Genomic DNA, 16,181 nt, shown 5'->3' with positions numbered 1-16,181 from the left:
GCGCTTAACCAGCATCCGAGAATCAGCATCCATGAAGCCTCACGGTCCAACCTGAAGGCAGAGAAGATGATCACACTGGTGATGCTTTAACACAGGGGTCACCCAGGGGTCCGTGACACCCTGTCAGGGGATCTGCAACATAATTTGCTATAAATGATAAAATTGTAATGTATCCTTAAAAAGAGCATATCTACAGATGGAGACCATTTGTGGCATTAAAACAAGCATATTGTGTCCATTACTGCTACCCACGTTAGCTTTGGGCCAACAGAAACTCTGATAAGATTGTGACACACAGCAATAAGTTAATTATTTTAAAGTTATTTGCTCTCCCGCTTGATGCACACAAAGGGAGGCACACATCTGTATTAACAGGGTGGTCTAACAGCACTCTAAGCACAATAACAAAAATATCTACTTTAATGCTATTATAGAAAGTTAATTAAGTCGTTACAAAAAAAGATCATATTTTGTACTGACGAGTTATATTAATTAAAGAAAGTTGATTTAATAAAAAAGGACTAACTCATTTAATACACTGAATCATTTTATTCAAATTAAGGTTTTTGGTTCAAGGATAATTTTTTTAGGGTGATGATGTCAGGGGGGGGGCTTCAAGGAAAATAGGTTGGGAACCACTGATTTATAATACTTTTAATAATTATTTTCATTACAGTATTTACAAACAATTATGGTCTTTTAAAATAATTAAACACAACTCTATCACTTCAACACTTAACGAGTAATAGCATCTCATGCAACTTGTTTTGTGTTATTTTATAACCACTACTGACGCTATTAAATATGACAATTAAATATGATATAAGTACCTCCTCTTCAGAACTATTAAAGTTTTTTTTTTACATTTGGAGTCCGGTGCTCCACCCTCGTTAGACTTTATTTGAGCATTTCAATAGACTTGTTCGAGATGAGCTATGTTTGCCCAGAATCGATCACCGGCGATCACCGAGCAATGCATACCGGTTAGATTTATGTCCGACTTGATGCTGACTTGCTCTGACGTCATGCACACGTGGGCAACGATAACCTCACGAGATCGAGGCGGCCGCAGTTTTTAGAGCCAGGCGCCGCAGCTGCTCTCCACCAGCTGCGAGACACAGGACATTATGGGAAACGCCTGGCTGTCGCCTGATCAAAGAGCTGATTGGCTCTTAGTTTTGACAACAAACACCACGTGTAGTAGAAAGTCAAACATTTCTGTGTAATTGTAATAATTAACACTAGATTGTAATATTAATGGAGATAATTTATATTATATATTCCACATATATTTACAAACAAATATAAATAAATCCAAAAGTAGTCTGCAAACTACTAGTAGCCTAAAGATCGGATCTAACAGGAGGTCACTCTTTCTGTGACTGTCCGACATGACCGCAGCTTTTGTCTCTGCTGCCGCCTGAGCTCGCCTGATACTTTCCAGGCGAAGTTCATCACAAACGAGTCTAATATCTCTGTGTGTTCACACGGCCCTGCAGACTCACATGCTTTTATGGGGATTGGCGCAGCGTTTGCCTGCTAACTGACCAAGCTTTAAGTTTACGAGGACTGTAATTCATGATTATAAGAACACCGTTTATGAACACGTCATGAATCTGACGTAGACTTTTCTTAAGAACATTTCAACAAATTTAATAAAACAACATCTTCAGTTACGTCTTTCAGCTTTGCAATTTACTGAGTTTTTTATTTTCTGCCTCCGACTACCTTTGCACTTTGCACTTCCGCTAACGCACGACCTGATTTAAACGCCCAGCATCCGTTCTCTCACATGGTCTCTCTCTTCCTTTGAAGCGGCGTCACAAAGGACAGACGCTGCAGAGAGAAGTGACTTTGAGAGTCCAGGAGATTCGTCTCAGTCTGCCTCTGAATCAGACACACACACATAAACGTGTGGGAATTCTATGTGCAACAATATCTTTGAGGCTGCTGCATAATACGCCGAAGCATGGGTGTCTGTGTGGGGGTTTGTACGTGCATAAGAATGAATGACGGACATTCAGTCATGAGTGTATATTGTCATAATAAACGTGTTGGAGGATCTCTTTAAGCAACCCGATCTCTTGGGAAGGCGTTTAAATGACAGGACATTACAATTTCAACACGTTCTCAACTCGTCACATACTGACGCTTCGTCAGACCCCTCTCCGTCATTATTCGCTCACAGTAAACATGTGGTTAATGTTGTGCACCTTAGGTTCAGGAACCAAAACCACTATAGTTAAGTTTAGGAAAACACAACATGGTTGGGTTTAAAATGACTACATTTTTACAGTGAAAATGGGACTTGACGTTGTGAACACGAGTCATTAACGATCAGCTGATTGTAACATGAAAGTGAAACTCAACACACGCGACATGAACAGCGGTCTCCTGGATGAAAGCCTTGTGTTTGTTGGACCCATCCACCTCCACTCCCACCCGCCATGTGTTTCTCTTTCGCTCTTTAAACTACGTCACCACAGCACTTTCTCTGAGCGTTTACTGATGCTACGGATGGGTTTACATTGTAGTTAATGGAAAGCCTGGTGTGTCTCATACCGATGCTTTGTGCGGCGGTATTGAATGCTGACGGCTGTGACAAAGCGCTGGTATTTGACGTCCTGGGAATGAGAACGGGCCGGTCATTTGTACACCGCGCAACAAAACTACGGTAACGTCCACAGTTTAGGCAACAAAACCACTCACTTAGGTTTCGGAAAAACATCATAGTTGGGCTTGTGCTGTTTTTCTTTTCCGGTTTAACGCCACCAATTTCTTTAACGCATTAACGCAACTTGCGATTTATAGGTTGTAGCGGGCTCATTTGAAACTACAAAACCTAACGAATCCATTGCAACCAACCATGTCATACTAGCTTGTTGTGAAGGAGGTTAAATAACACTCCAAACTTTTGCTAAATTTTTGCGAGGAAAAACTGTCATGGCCATTTTCAAAGGGGTCCCTTGACCTCTGACCTCCAGATATGTGAATGAAATCACATATCTGGTGATGATTTGAGCATATTGTTTTATGCTAAATGCAGTACCTGTGAGCGTTTCTGCACAATATCTGTCATTGTTTTGTGTTGATAATTGATTTCCAATAAGGTACATTTTGAACAGATAAGGGCTTAAAATAAGTATATGTAAATTTAGTAAAATACGTACAGAAACAACAAAACATTACAGTACAGAAAACACGTCACGGATGCGTTTACATTGCAGTCAGTACAGACTACATGGCGTACAAATGAGACGCGTCCTTATTGCACGATAAATGCCTTTAATAAATGTACTTCCCCTTTTCATGCAACCAGGCTGCTTTAAGTCCGTCTGCATGAGCAGGTTCTGAAGGGTTCGGAGGAGAGTTGTAGTAGGTTTAATGGGAAGGAAAGTAGAATAACTCCAGATAAACTATTCTGTAAATGTCACCGTGAACAAACAGTGACGTGAACACAGATGCCTAAAATAAAACTAATTCAGTCATGAAAAGGTGCAGGTCAATTGCGGGTCAACGACTAGTAGACTGTCATCAGTGACACTCAAGACACTCGCTCTCATCAGTGGGTGTACATGTGTGTGTAATTACCTCCCTGCTTCTCCCGAGCGACTGCTTTCAGGCTCCTCTGAGTCAGGGCACCGCTCACCTGACGGGAAGGAGACGAAAAGTAATTCAACAAGGGATTAATGAGCTCTAATCTCTCTGAAGAAGCACTTTTATCTCATAAAAAAACACTTTCAAAACATGGAAATACTAAAGGAGCAGCAGATATTATCATTCTTTTGTTGGTCTATTCAGCTACCTCCGTCATGTGCCACTTTTCACCTTATTTAACATGCAATCGCAGCACCTTAAACCACCTCTGTGTTGTTGTATTTAGACGTGCTTCTCTCGTCTGTCCGTCTACGGGATGTTGAGGGAAAGTCTTTTAAGGTCACGGACTAAAACATTAACACCTTGGTGTTTTCTCTTGCTTTAGGCGTGCCCATTGATGCCATCAGATTTGTGCTCGCAGGTGTCTAATCCAGCTGCATTCAGGTTAACTCATCCCGTGAGAGGTAGTGACAGAACTGAGCTCGTCTGTCAGTCTGCACACAAAACTTTATTTAGTTTTGAAGACGGCGGACTGACGGGAGAGCTGACAGATACGTTGGTAAACTGTGAGAAAAACTAAGCTAATTATCAACATGAGATAATGATAATGATGGATGTCTGAGTGAAAACAGAGCAGTATAAATGTCTGGCAGCTTATTGTTTTGCTCACACTGTTCTACTCTCTGCTCTGTGTTTACTATACATCACTGGGCTCATGTTACTGAACTGTGAGCTGAACGGGTCGCTGTGACCCGCTGAGGACAGTGAAGAGGAGACACATCAGAGCTGTCAGGATCAGATCTGAGTCTCACATTTCATTTTCCCTGTTGTTGCACACAAAGACCAAAAAAAATGCTTTTTGCATTCGGTCAGAGCGAGAGACGTAGCATATCGAGCAACTGTTATTGAAAGTTACGTGGTAAAATAACAAAGACTGTACAGGGTTAACCTAACTGGAGGGCGAGCGCTACGCTTCCGTAACGACGCCATCGGTCGGGGCGGTGTTATCAGCTGTTACCGCCGTATGAGGGCACAACAGAGAGACTCACATGCACTAACATGCACTAAAAGGCAAATACTTCATTCTCTGCTCAGGTAGACATTAATTCACTATATCTTTATAGAAAATACATGTATAGTTGCTATATTAATGCTCTTGATTTTTAATTTAGCACCTTTAACCGAGTAGTTCTGTTGCTTAAACCTAACCAATCATTTCACAACGTTAACCACGTGGCATTGTGTGTTTCTGCAAAGAGGCTGATATGAAACTTATTTATGGAACATATTTTATAGGGCGGTCAATCGATTAAAATATTAAATCGCAAATTAATCGCACATTTTTTTATCTGTTCAAAATGTACCTTAAAGGGAGGTTTGTCAAGTTATTTAATACTCTTATCAACATGGGAGTGGACAAATGTGCTTGCTTTATGCAAATGTATGTATATATTTATTATTGGAAATCAATTAACAACACAAAACAATGACACATAATGTCCAGAAACCCTCACAGGTACTGCATTTAGCATAAAACAATATGCTCAAATCATAACATGGTAAACTGCAGCCCAACAGGCAACAACAGCTGTCAGTGTGTCAGTGTGCTGACTTGACTATGACTTGCCCCAAACTGCATGTGATTATCATAAAGTGGGCATGTCTGTAAAGGGGAGACTCGTGGGTACCCATAAAAACCATTTACATTCACATATCTGGAGGTCAGAGGTCAAGGGACCCCTTTGAAAATGGACATGCCAGTTTTTCCTCACTAAAATTTAACGCAAGTTTGGAGCGTTATTTAACCTCCTTCTCGACAAAGCTAGTCTGACATTCAAATACACACTTACTCACACTGTTTGTATGACTGAAAGTATGTATATATAGTAAATATATAGTATATATATAGTAACCAGAGAGATCCAGAGATCAGCGGTCCAGCCCTGGTCCAGGATCAGCCCCCCGAGGAAGCAGTCCGTCTATATTAAACCATCACAGAGGCTCCACTCTGAACCTCTCTCTCTCTGTGCCTCCAGCATCATGAGCTCCAGCTCCGCTCAGTCTGGGCAGTAAAGCAGACTAGACGGACTAAACGGGGCCCAGGGGGACCGTCTGAGTCACCCACAGAGGCCCAAAACCATAAATCTTAACCACTGTACCTGAACGTGTCCCAGCACAATCAGTCCAGAGCAGAGTGTCCCCATCCGGCTGTGTGCCGCTGATTTCATCTCATTAAACCCTGTTTGTTTTACCTAGACATGACAATTAGAAATTAATGTGCGTGTGCTCGTTGCCATGGATACCTGTACAATAATGATTCAGTAAAAATGAGGCTGAAGCTGAGATGGTCCGTCCATCCACGTCTCCTTTAAACATTAAACAATTATACTGCAAAAACACAAAATCTTACCAAGTATATTTGTGTAATTACTACTCAAAATATCTCATAACACTTAATATATAAGACACAATCACCTAACAAGTAATATTTTAGAGAGCTATAGGGACTTGTTTTTAGACAATGCATCATCTTGTTAAGTAAAAAAAATACTTCTTTTGAGCATTACAGGCTCATTATGACAAACAACACGTCCTAATACTTGTGAAATAAAGCTCAAATGAGTTTTACCTGCTAATTTCAAGATCTCTTTTATCTTGAAAGGCCTAAATATCACATCTCATTTCAAGAAATCTTACTTATTACAAGCAAAAACCTTGTATTCATTATTTTTTACTTATTTTTGAAGTGGCTTTTTTTTGTATAAACACAATAATAACATCAAATTAATTAAATTAACAACTAACTAATTAATAACTTTCTAATCTCTGGCTGAATACTGAATTCCTGCACCACTTATTATGGTATGTAACGGGCGTACTGCAGGGCTCATTACTGTTTCACCTACTAGTGACACCATTATTTACTGTATACAGACTAAACTGTGCAGAGGATGTAACAACATTAATAACTGTTATGGAGAAGACAGCTGTCGGCGTTAATTACTTCTGCCTTTCCTTAAATTTATTAGTATTTGTGCCATATTCATTAATTAGAGTGGGTCATTCCTTTTTATTTTATTTATTTATTTTATTATTTATTTATTTGTTTACTATTCAGTTATTTGTTTATCTATTTTATTTCTGTTTTATATTTTTTAACGTGTTCTTATTTTATTGTTTTCTTTGTCTTGTGTATGTTTGTATACATAGTAGACATGTATATAGAGATATGTATCGTATATGTTTCTTGATAATCTGATAAAGAATTTTTTTTTTAAATAAAATAAAATTATAGTGGGTACTTTGGTACTAAATATTATTTATTAAATCAGTTTTTCCATTTTGTTCATGCAATTACATATCACAATTGCAATATCAGTCAAAATTATCGCAATTAGATAAAATACCTTGACAATTTTGGACAAAAACAAATATACAACATTGTAGAAACATCTCTAAATATAATTTGCTTTGCAACACACCACTACGATTATTCACAATTTGATTTTCCTCCCTTAAAATTACTTAATTAAGCTGCACAAATGCAACTCCAGAACAACTTTTTCTTCCTCAGATTTCTGAATAATTCAGGTTTTCTCCATCAAAACAATAAAAAATAACCTCCTTCCTCTCTCATATCAAACCGCCCTCTTAATCCTCCACTCAACACGGTTAAATACAAACCACATATGCACAGATTAAGTGCAGATTTACCATCTTTTCACTCACAGGTTTAAACACGTGAGACGGAAAAAAAACAACATCTCAATCGGTGTAAACAGGATAATCCTGCTCAGTTTTAAGTCTTATACCATAAATACATATCTGTGGTCACATGCACGCCACACGAAAACACAACTATTCTCGTTATTATTAGTCTCTTCCACCTGCACACAAACATACCTGATAAACAGTTTTGTGGAGAGCAATGATCTGATGCTACGCCACAGATCAGCTGTGGAATGTAAACAGAGAAGCATGAATGAGCGACGGACAATCAAGATTTTCCATCATGTTTGTTAAAACGCTGGTTGTGACTTCAATGTAACTTCAGTATAAAAACATTGAACTGGCATTCCTTCAGTGGGAGGAGGAGGAGGAGGAGGAGGAGGAGGTGGTGTATGGTGTGTATGGTGTATGGTGGGGGTAACTATTGTCATTCAGAGGCAACGCCATAGCACACACAACCCCCTCAAACCCACCATACTGCTGTTGACATTCAGAGGCATGCAAATGGTCCGACATGTTGGGAGGTTTCATTTCAATGAGAAAAAAAAACAAACAATCTCTCTTCCTTTGTGAGGATCAGGAGCTGCTTGTGCCGGCAGGCCAATACAATTTCCATCGGTCGTTGGAAATGCAAATGTGTTGCTGGTAGATATAAACAAATAAGTGAAAAGATGTGTGAATTACCCTCGTTGTCGTCGTGCATCTGCAGTGAAGTCCTGCAGGAAAACAGAGAAAAGTCAAGTTAAAGGGAGATTTGTCAAGTATTTAATACTCTTATCAACATGGGAGGGGACAAATATGCTGCTTTATGCTAATTTGTGTATATATTTATTATTGGAAATCAATTAACAACACAAACCAATGACAGATATTGTCCAGAAACCCTCACAGGTACTGCATTTAGCATAAAATATATGCTCTAATCATAACATGGCAAACTGCAGCCCAACAGGCAACAACAGCTGTCAGTGTGTCAGTGTGCTGACTTGACTATGACTTGCCCCAAACTGCATGTGATTATCATAAAGTGGGCATGTCTGTAAAGGGGAGACTCGTGGGTACCCATAGAACCCATTTACATTCACATATCTGGAGGTCAGAGGTCAAGGGACCCCTTTGAAAATGGCCATGACAGTTTTTTCCACGCCAAAATTTAGTTTGGAGCGTTATTTAACCTCCTTCATGATGAGCTAGTATGACATGGTTGGTACCAATTAGGTTGTCTAGTTTCATATAATACCAGACTCTTCACTCTTGCTTTAAAACTAAGACCAAGTTTAAAATAACTGGCTCCTAATAATGACGTTTGCTGACAATGATTAAAGGCAATGAGCATGATAAGCATCTATGATGATACTGGTAACATGACGGTGAGGTTTGCCCCCCCCCCCCGGGGCAGCTCCAAACTGCCTCTCTGATATCCCCAATGAACCTCTCCTTTGAGGGATCAGGCCCGGGGGCAAGTGGCGGTCGTACGCCTCCTCTCAGCTCCGCTGTAAAAGGTGAGGCCTCCTCGGGAAATCAGTCCTCGCCTCTTTGTCAACAAGGACATCCTCCTCCTCCTCCTCCTCATTTCACCTGCCCCTCTTTCCCTCCGCCAACCCCCCAATTAACTCCACATTCCTCTGTTTGCGGTGAATACCCCGAATTCTCCCTGATAATTACCCACACCCCGGCCAAAAGGATTACCCCCATGTTACCCTCTCTAACCATCTATTGTCACCTCCGTGTGAGTGATCCCCAGAGTCAGGCCTTGTTGTGGCTGTAATTGTGCGCCTTGACTCAAAGGTATTTTAATTTACCTCCCGCCCTCCCTCAGGGAAAGTGAACACCGACCTCAAGGCTGTTGTTTTGTTCAGATATGAAACAAGTGATGCTGCTCTCCGTCATAATCACTTTAAAGTCGACACTGCTGCTTTGACTTCCGGCGTGAGTCACTCCTTTCTGAGTGAATCCTGCAGGGAAAACCTCCACAGAATCCTCCCGTTATTATCAGCCATCATTATCCTCCTCGCCTGGTTGCTAAATGTGAAGCCTTTTAACTTTCGGTGGAACAAATATGCTGCAGCGTGGGCTCAGACTACAAAACCTGACTCACATGTTCATCTATAAAAGGCTGGAGCTTGTGCTTAATTTGCCCTCAGAGAGATTCCCGTTTACATGTCATCAGTACGTCCAGGATTTACCAAAACAGTCTCACGGCAGTTGGTGAAATAGTTACGAAATTTAATCTATAAGATTCGTGTACATCTTTTTTTGTGGTGCTCAGCACGACTTTCAGCAACGTAGTTTTCGTGCTTTTTCCTACAAATGTCCAGCAACACGTGGCGCACGTGTCAATTTCCACTCCAGTCTTTTAAAAAATAAAACTACTTAGTTAGCTTTAGGAAAAGATCAGGGTTTGGGTTAAAAAAAAAACACTGGAAGTGCAGTAACTTAAGTATGGAAGTCACGTGATAAAAACTACTTAGTTAGGTTTAGGAAAAGATCGTAGTTTGGGTTAAAATAACACCGGAAGTGCAGTAACTTAAGTACGGAAGTCACGTGATAAAAACGACTTAGTTAGGTTTAGGAAAAGATCGTAGTTTGGGTTAAAATAACACCGGAAGTGGCGTAGCTTAAATACGGAAGTTACGTGATAAAAACTACTTAGTTAGGTTTAGGAAAAGATCGCAGTTTGGGTTAAAATAACTCCAGAAGTTGTGCAACTTAAATTCGGAAGTTACATGACAATTAAATCCAATCCGGTCTCCTCCCTATGCGGCAAACCACCACGAAAAAAATGTAAAATTTGTGTTTATGTACTTGAATCAATACAATAAATTTCGTGACTATTTCATGAACTGCTGTGCGACTGGGCTCAGACTACACCACCTCACTTACATCTAAAAAAGGCAGCTCGAGCCTAATTTGTCCTCAGAGAGACTCCAGTTATGTGCAGTATTTACTCGCTGTTAGCAAGAAAAACAGGCTTCCCATAATGCCGCTGGGTGGAGTTCACTGTGATGTGGTTAGCTACCTAGTAGAAACCATGTCTGCTCACGAATCCTGGGCACTAATTTCATATTTCAGCGCGGCCGCCTGTCATCAGCGCTCTTATCAAAAATACATACCAGACCGTAATCACAGCAGGACTGGAAGCCAAAATACCTGAGAGCACATGAGCACTAGTGAAAGATGGAAGAGAGGGAGAGAGAGGGAGAGCGAGGGAGAAAGAGAAGAAGTGGGACAAAAGAGATGATAAAGGCTAAATCAGAGCGGAGAGCAGCTGCTGTATCAACAAATGTTTTATTATGTTCCTCCTAAAAACGGATGGATATTTATCGCTCTGTTGCCTTTTATGGATATGCGTGTGTGTGTGTGAGTGTGTGTGTGAGTGTGTGTGTGTGTGTGTGATAGCCGTTAACCCCCTGTGTGTTTGTGTGGACAACTCACAAGTTTAGGGGGGCATGTCTGAACAGGTCACCGGCTGCAGCACAACACCGAGAGGGAGGTTGAGCAGGATCCGTCCACATCCTGAACTCTGCTGTTATGGTTAAAAACATGCAGGAGAAGAAAAGGATGTGACTAATCCTCAAATTATGTAGACAAACTATTCTTAGTTTACTAATGAGGGAAAGTGACATTTTCAGGTTTCATTAGAAATCAAGATTAACTGGAAAACAACTGATTTTCATGCTCAATTTAGAGCAACACGTCTTCTTTCAGACTGGTGGAAAAGAAACATCTAAAAATACACATTTAGGTGTTTATTTTACTACTTTACGTCTGTAGATTTCTCCTAAATTCACCAAAAGTTAGCATTAGATAATGCCTCATTTGTATATTTAAACATCATATTTCAGAAAACTTGTAATACGAAAAAATATTGTCTTAATGTCAGTGGGGAAGTTTTCATGCAGATATCTAGTAGTTCATTTTTGTACCCTATTCACCTGTAGTGTCTTCAATCCATATCTTTAAAGGCCGTTTTCTCTAAATGAGTTTATTCTCAGAGACTCAAAGCCAGAGATCTCCACTTCAGCAGCTCTTACATCCAACAAACTTTACAGTTTTTTTCCACTTTTTAAGTTTGTACTTCTTCTCACTCCTTTTCGAATATGTAAACCAAGGCATCAAGTGTCTGACAATTTATTTTGCCCATGCTTTTCTTTGTATGTAAATATTACTTTTTTTTTCTGGCTGTCCAATGGTTTGTATGATTATTCTCTCTTTTTAAATTATTTTTTATTTTACATGTTGTTTTGAAACAAATAAAATAAATAAAATAAATAAAATAAATAAAATAAATAAAATAAAATAAATAAAATAAATAAAATTAAATTAAAAAAAATAAAATAAATAAAGTCTCCAGTCTTTAAATATAAAACTACTCAGTTAGGTTTAGGAAAAGGTCGCAGTTTAGGTTAAAATAACTCCGGAAGTGGCATAAATTAAGTACGGAAGTTACGTGACGAATAAATCAACGTTGACTTGTGGTTTCACACCGGTCTACTGGGTGACAGTCCTGTGTTTATCGCCGCTCTTTATACTTCCCACTTTTCAATTACGTGGATCACATACAAATTAATTTCGTGCTGACCGTCATGACATTTCTTTTTTAATTTGTGTCTATGTGCACGCATCAATACATCGTGACACGTACTTCTGTGAAACTGGGCTGAAAATAAACACCTGAATGTGAATTTTTGATCTTTTAGTCTGAAAGAAGACATGTAATGGAAGCAAAACAGACCAAAATCTCTTTATTGAGCATGTGGAGTGTCTCCCATTAATTGTTGTGACATTTCTGTTGTTTTCTATTCTAATATAACTGTATGACAACCAGCCAGCCCACATCTTGTTCTCCTCTCCCCTCTCTGATAATAATAATGTGTTGTGAGGACACGCAGCTAGAGGTCCCACCTGCTGCAGATGTTTCTCTCTTGTGTATCGCTGCAGATCCACGTGTAGGCGGAGAAGGATGCACGAGGGAGGAGAAAGGATGACCAGCAACCAATCAGGAGCGACCTCAGCTGGAGAGCTATAAAGGATGCGCGCCTCCTCCAAAGCAGCATTCAGACTCTCAGTGCTACTCCAGCTGCTGCTCCATCATCCAGAGCTAGTGCTGCTTCATCTGACTCCTACTCAACCAGCTCGGGATTATCTTCATCTTTGCAGGAGGAGCGTTTGGAACAGCTTTGGACAACAGTTTTATCTCCAATTTCTGTGTTTTTTTCTTGGACAAAAGAAAAATGCGTCTGATCCAGAACATGACGACCATTGCGGAGTATCCAACCCCGGAGTGCTCGGTGCCAAACCGGGTCATTAAGATGGCTGTGATCGGAGGCAGTGGTGTGGGCAAAACAGGTAAGAAATAAACGAATACAAAAAAAAAATCGCTGCTTTTTTTGTAGAGGAGTTTATTTATATTGTGCGTCATATCATAATGTAATATTCTGCTTTTTTCTTTATTGCAGCTCTGGTGGTGAGATTCCTAACGAGGCGCTTCATAGGAGACTATGAGAGAAATGCTGGTAATCTGTACTCCAGAGAGGTCCAGGTGGATGGAGAGCAGGTGACCATCCAGGTTCAAGACACTCCTGGTGTGGAGGTAAGATCACATCCTCTCACGCTTTATTTCCTACCTGTTAAAGGGGAGGTCTTTCTTGCTTGTTGGGTCTCTAAATTATAGAGTACGGTCTAGACCTGCTCTATATGAAAAAGGCTCAAAAATAAAATAAATTGAAACCGATCTGTTGAATAATCCAGCATAAAGATAATATGATAGTTTGCTGCTCAGATCATCTCAGCCTCTCTCGACTGGGCATCAGTCCAAACAACCAAAGAGATGTGTGTGTGTATAGAGCCCTTCAGTCTGGCTGTCTAATCTCCCATTTAGTCTAATGGATGTCTGAGGCCGGAGTAAATGATACCCTGATCCTGGTCCAGACCCCCTCGGTCCCCCCACACCTCCCTGTTCTGTTCTAGACTGGAGGAGTAACCTTATAGCTCCGGACTGCCTCCGTCAGCATTCCTGTCATGACTAAAGATCGGTTGCATAAAGGCCTGTCAATCGATTATGATATTTAATTGCACATTTTTTATCTGTTCAAAATGTACCTTAAAGGGAGATTTGTCAAGTATTTAATATTCTTATCAACATGGGAGTGGGCAAATATGCTTATTTTATGAAAATATATGTATATATTTATTATTGGAAATCAATTAAAATTACAAATATTGTCCATAGAACCCATTTACATTCATATATCTGGAGGTCAGAGGTCAAGGGACCCCTTTGAAAACAGCCATGACAGTTTTTCCAAACCAAAATTTAGCGTTAAGTTCACTCTAGCTTTAAAACTGAGCCCGCTACAGCCTAAAAATCGCAGGTTGCATTAAAGAAATTAGTGGGGTTAAAACGAATTTGCGTTATTATCGTGTAAACTTTGACAGTACTAATTTAAATATTTCTCTCAGTAACTTGTATTTTAATCGGCCTCTCTTCTTCTCTCCTCCCTAGATGACTGATAACAGCATCAATCTCCCCGATCACGTGACCTGCTCCATCCAGTGGGCGGATGCCGTGGTACTGGTGTACTCCGTGACCGACCGCCGCAGCTTCGATTTGATCGAACAGCTGCACCAGCAGGTCGTTCGCACCGGCGGCGCCAACATGCCCCCGGTGATCCTGCTGGCCAACAAGGCGGACCTGCTGCACCTGAGGCGGGTGGACTCCCAGCAGGGCCCTCTGCTGGCGGGCACCCTGGGCTGCTCTTTCTACGAGGTATCCGCCAGCGAGGACTACAGCCAGGTGCACAAGGCCTTCCACCGGCTGTGCTGCACGCTGGCCAAGCAGCAGCCGCCACCGGCCTCCAACAACTCTGCTGCCGGCACCGCCACGGAGAAGAGGCGCTCGCCACTCATCCCAAGGCCGAAGTCGCCCAACATGCAGGACCTGAAGAGGCGATTCAAGCAAGCGCTGTCGGCCAAAGTCAGGACTGTGACCTCTGTGTGAGGAGGACGACGAAAACTGCTGAACGTGGTCCAGAGTGGCCAGAGAGAACGCATCGGAAGAATACGGAGAAGATTTAACGCTTCTACGCTGAAGTCCTGGATCAGTCTGGCTGTGAAATGAGAAGTTTCTCAGATGCTGATGAGTCTTTACAGACCGCTCTGAGCAGCAGGTGTCTGTCCTGTCAGATACCTGTGTGTGAGGAGGTTCATCGTGTACTCAAGAGTGGAAAGGACACCTGAGGACAACAGGAGCAACTGTGTGAGACTCTAGACTATAAAATAAAAGACTAAATGAAGCTGTCCTGGCAACAGCAGCGCTGGAGGACTGCTTATTTTTAGCTGTGCCGCCCATTGTGGCTTTTCTTTATCCAGACATGGCACCGCTACATGCTGGTATTATTATACCTGCCACTTTGAGCCGCAGCTCTGTGCAGCTGAGTGTGTGTGTGTTCAGTCTCCTGTATGTCAGTACCTGCAGTATATGTTTGGAGCATTCATTGTGCATGATGAATGGAGGACGAGGAGGAGGAGGAGGAGGAGGTTGTAGCGAGGCCGCAGACACAGTATGTAGCGTGTGACGTTTATTATCACTGATGCACTTTATGAAAGAGGAACAATCCAAAGCGCCTGTTGTTATTTATTTGTTACAAATTCACCTTTTTGCTCACAATAAAAATGATGATGAATTGAACTATGTCTCTGTTTTCTCTGTCATTGATCAGTTTGTATGATGTGCACGGCTGCTCTCGACTTAAGAAACTCTTAGTCGACTAATGCCGACCAGACACTAGGAGACTGATGTCCTAAGTCTCAGAGTTTTTAGTCACAGACTGTAATATTTTGCAAAGACATGAGGATCTTACAGGGTCACTATATACAAGACTACAACTAGATTCCTTTAGAGACGATGTCACATCCTCCTGGAGGAAGTTTACTAGAAGATAAACTATTGAGAAAGAAGTGGACAGAAACTTCTACAGCCCTAAAACCCCCCCGGTTAGTATGCTATAGCTAGTTCACTAACCACTGTCCCAAACAGGACTACTTGCAAGCTAACACTAGCTACTGGAATGTTATCTATTAGCCTTCCAGCTAACTGCATGTTCCAGCTGAAGATTGCCGGCTTCAAATGTACGGTTAGCTCATAGGCTAATATCAAACATTCCAGTAGCTAACCCAAGCCCCCAGGAAGAACGCCGGTCAATGATGCCAACTTCCGTAGCGGCCAAACGGCGGTACGGCAACTTCTGTGTCAGTCACATGATGCCATTGGGCCCAAAAAGACTTTTCCCCATAGACTTACATTGGGAAAGAGACGTCTGTAACTCAGAGGATAATGTTTTTGAGGTGAATTAACTCCCCAGTACGAACACTCTAATAGTCCTTATGTAAATCATGAGGTCCTAAAAGTTGTAAAATGCACTAATAGCTGAATCCAGAGTTATTTCCCTTCCTCCGTTCATGTGAATGAGACCCAGACAGAGGCTGGAGCGAGGGCTGGGAGGAGGAGTTAGAGAGCCGTGACGACAGCGTGACCGCTGTGACCCCGTGACCGAGCAGATGCTACTGCGCCTGCTCCATGGGCCCAATGGATGAGGAAGATCGCCAGAAGATCCGGGTACTTTCATAGTCAGAAGTCGAGCCATTTAGGCTTCATGCGCCACTGAGCAACTTTCATAGGAATGAACGGGGCCCCGCCTCCAACGCTGTATCCAGTTCAATTAATACATCCATGAACTCGACCAGTTCCTCCATGTTAACCAACTACCCGGTTTGCTGCTTCCTGTTTGCTGCTGGACAGAGCGCTCCTATTGGTTGATGACAATGTTCACGTCCTTGAACCTACGATAATATTA

The 16,181-nt window shown here is 41.4% G+C and overlaps 1 protein-coding gene across 1 annotated transcript; it reads left to right on the top strand.

The window, feature by feature from the left end:
* The first annotated feature begins 12,375 nt into the window (after positions 1 to 12,375).
* On the top strand, positions 12,376 to 15,016 carry rasl11b (RAS-like, family 11, member B). Its single transcript, XM_037771285.1, has 3 exons — positions 12,376 to 12,675; positions 12,786 to 12,919; positions 13,832 to 15,016. The coding sequence occupies exons 1-3, from the start codon at positions 12,561 to 12,563 to the stop codon at positions 14,324 to 14,326; spliced, it is 744 nt and encodes a 247-aa protein (XP_037627213.1). The 5' UTR covers positions 12,376 to 12,560; the 3' UTR covers positions 14,327 to 15,016.
* The last annotated feature ends 1,165 nt before the right edge of the window (positions 15,017 to 16,181 follow it).

This window comes from Sebastes umbrosus, chromosome 5, assembly GCF_015220745.1.
Source record: "Sebastes umbrosus isolate fSebUmb1 chromosome 5, fSebUmb1.pri, whole genome shotgun sequence".
Classification (NCBI taxonomy): domain Eukaryota; kingdom Metazoa; phylum Chordata; class Actinopteri; order Perciformes; family Sebastidae; genus Sebastes; species Sebastes umbrosus.
This window is presented reverse-complemented; position numbering and strand designations above follow the sequence as displayed.

Excerpts from the sequence above, each read along its gene's own strand:
- rasl11b (XM_037771285.1), top strand. The coding sequence starts at position 12,561 with ATGCGTCTGATCCAGAACATGACGACCATTGCGGAGTATCCAACCCCG. Across the intron at positions 12,676-12,785 it reads CAGTGGTGTGGGCAAAACAG|CTCTGGTGGTGAGATTCCTA; the intron begins GTAAGAAATAAA and ends TCTTTATTGCAG. Across the intron at positions 12,920-13,831 it reads AAGACACTCCTGGTGTGGAG|ATGACTGATAACAGCATCAA; the intron begins GTAAGATCACAT and ends TCTCCTCCCTAG.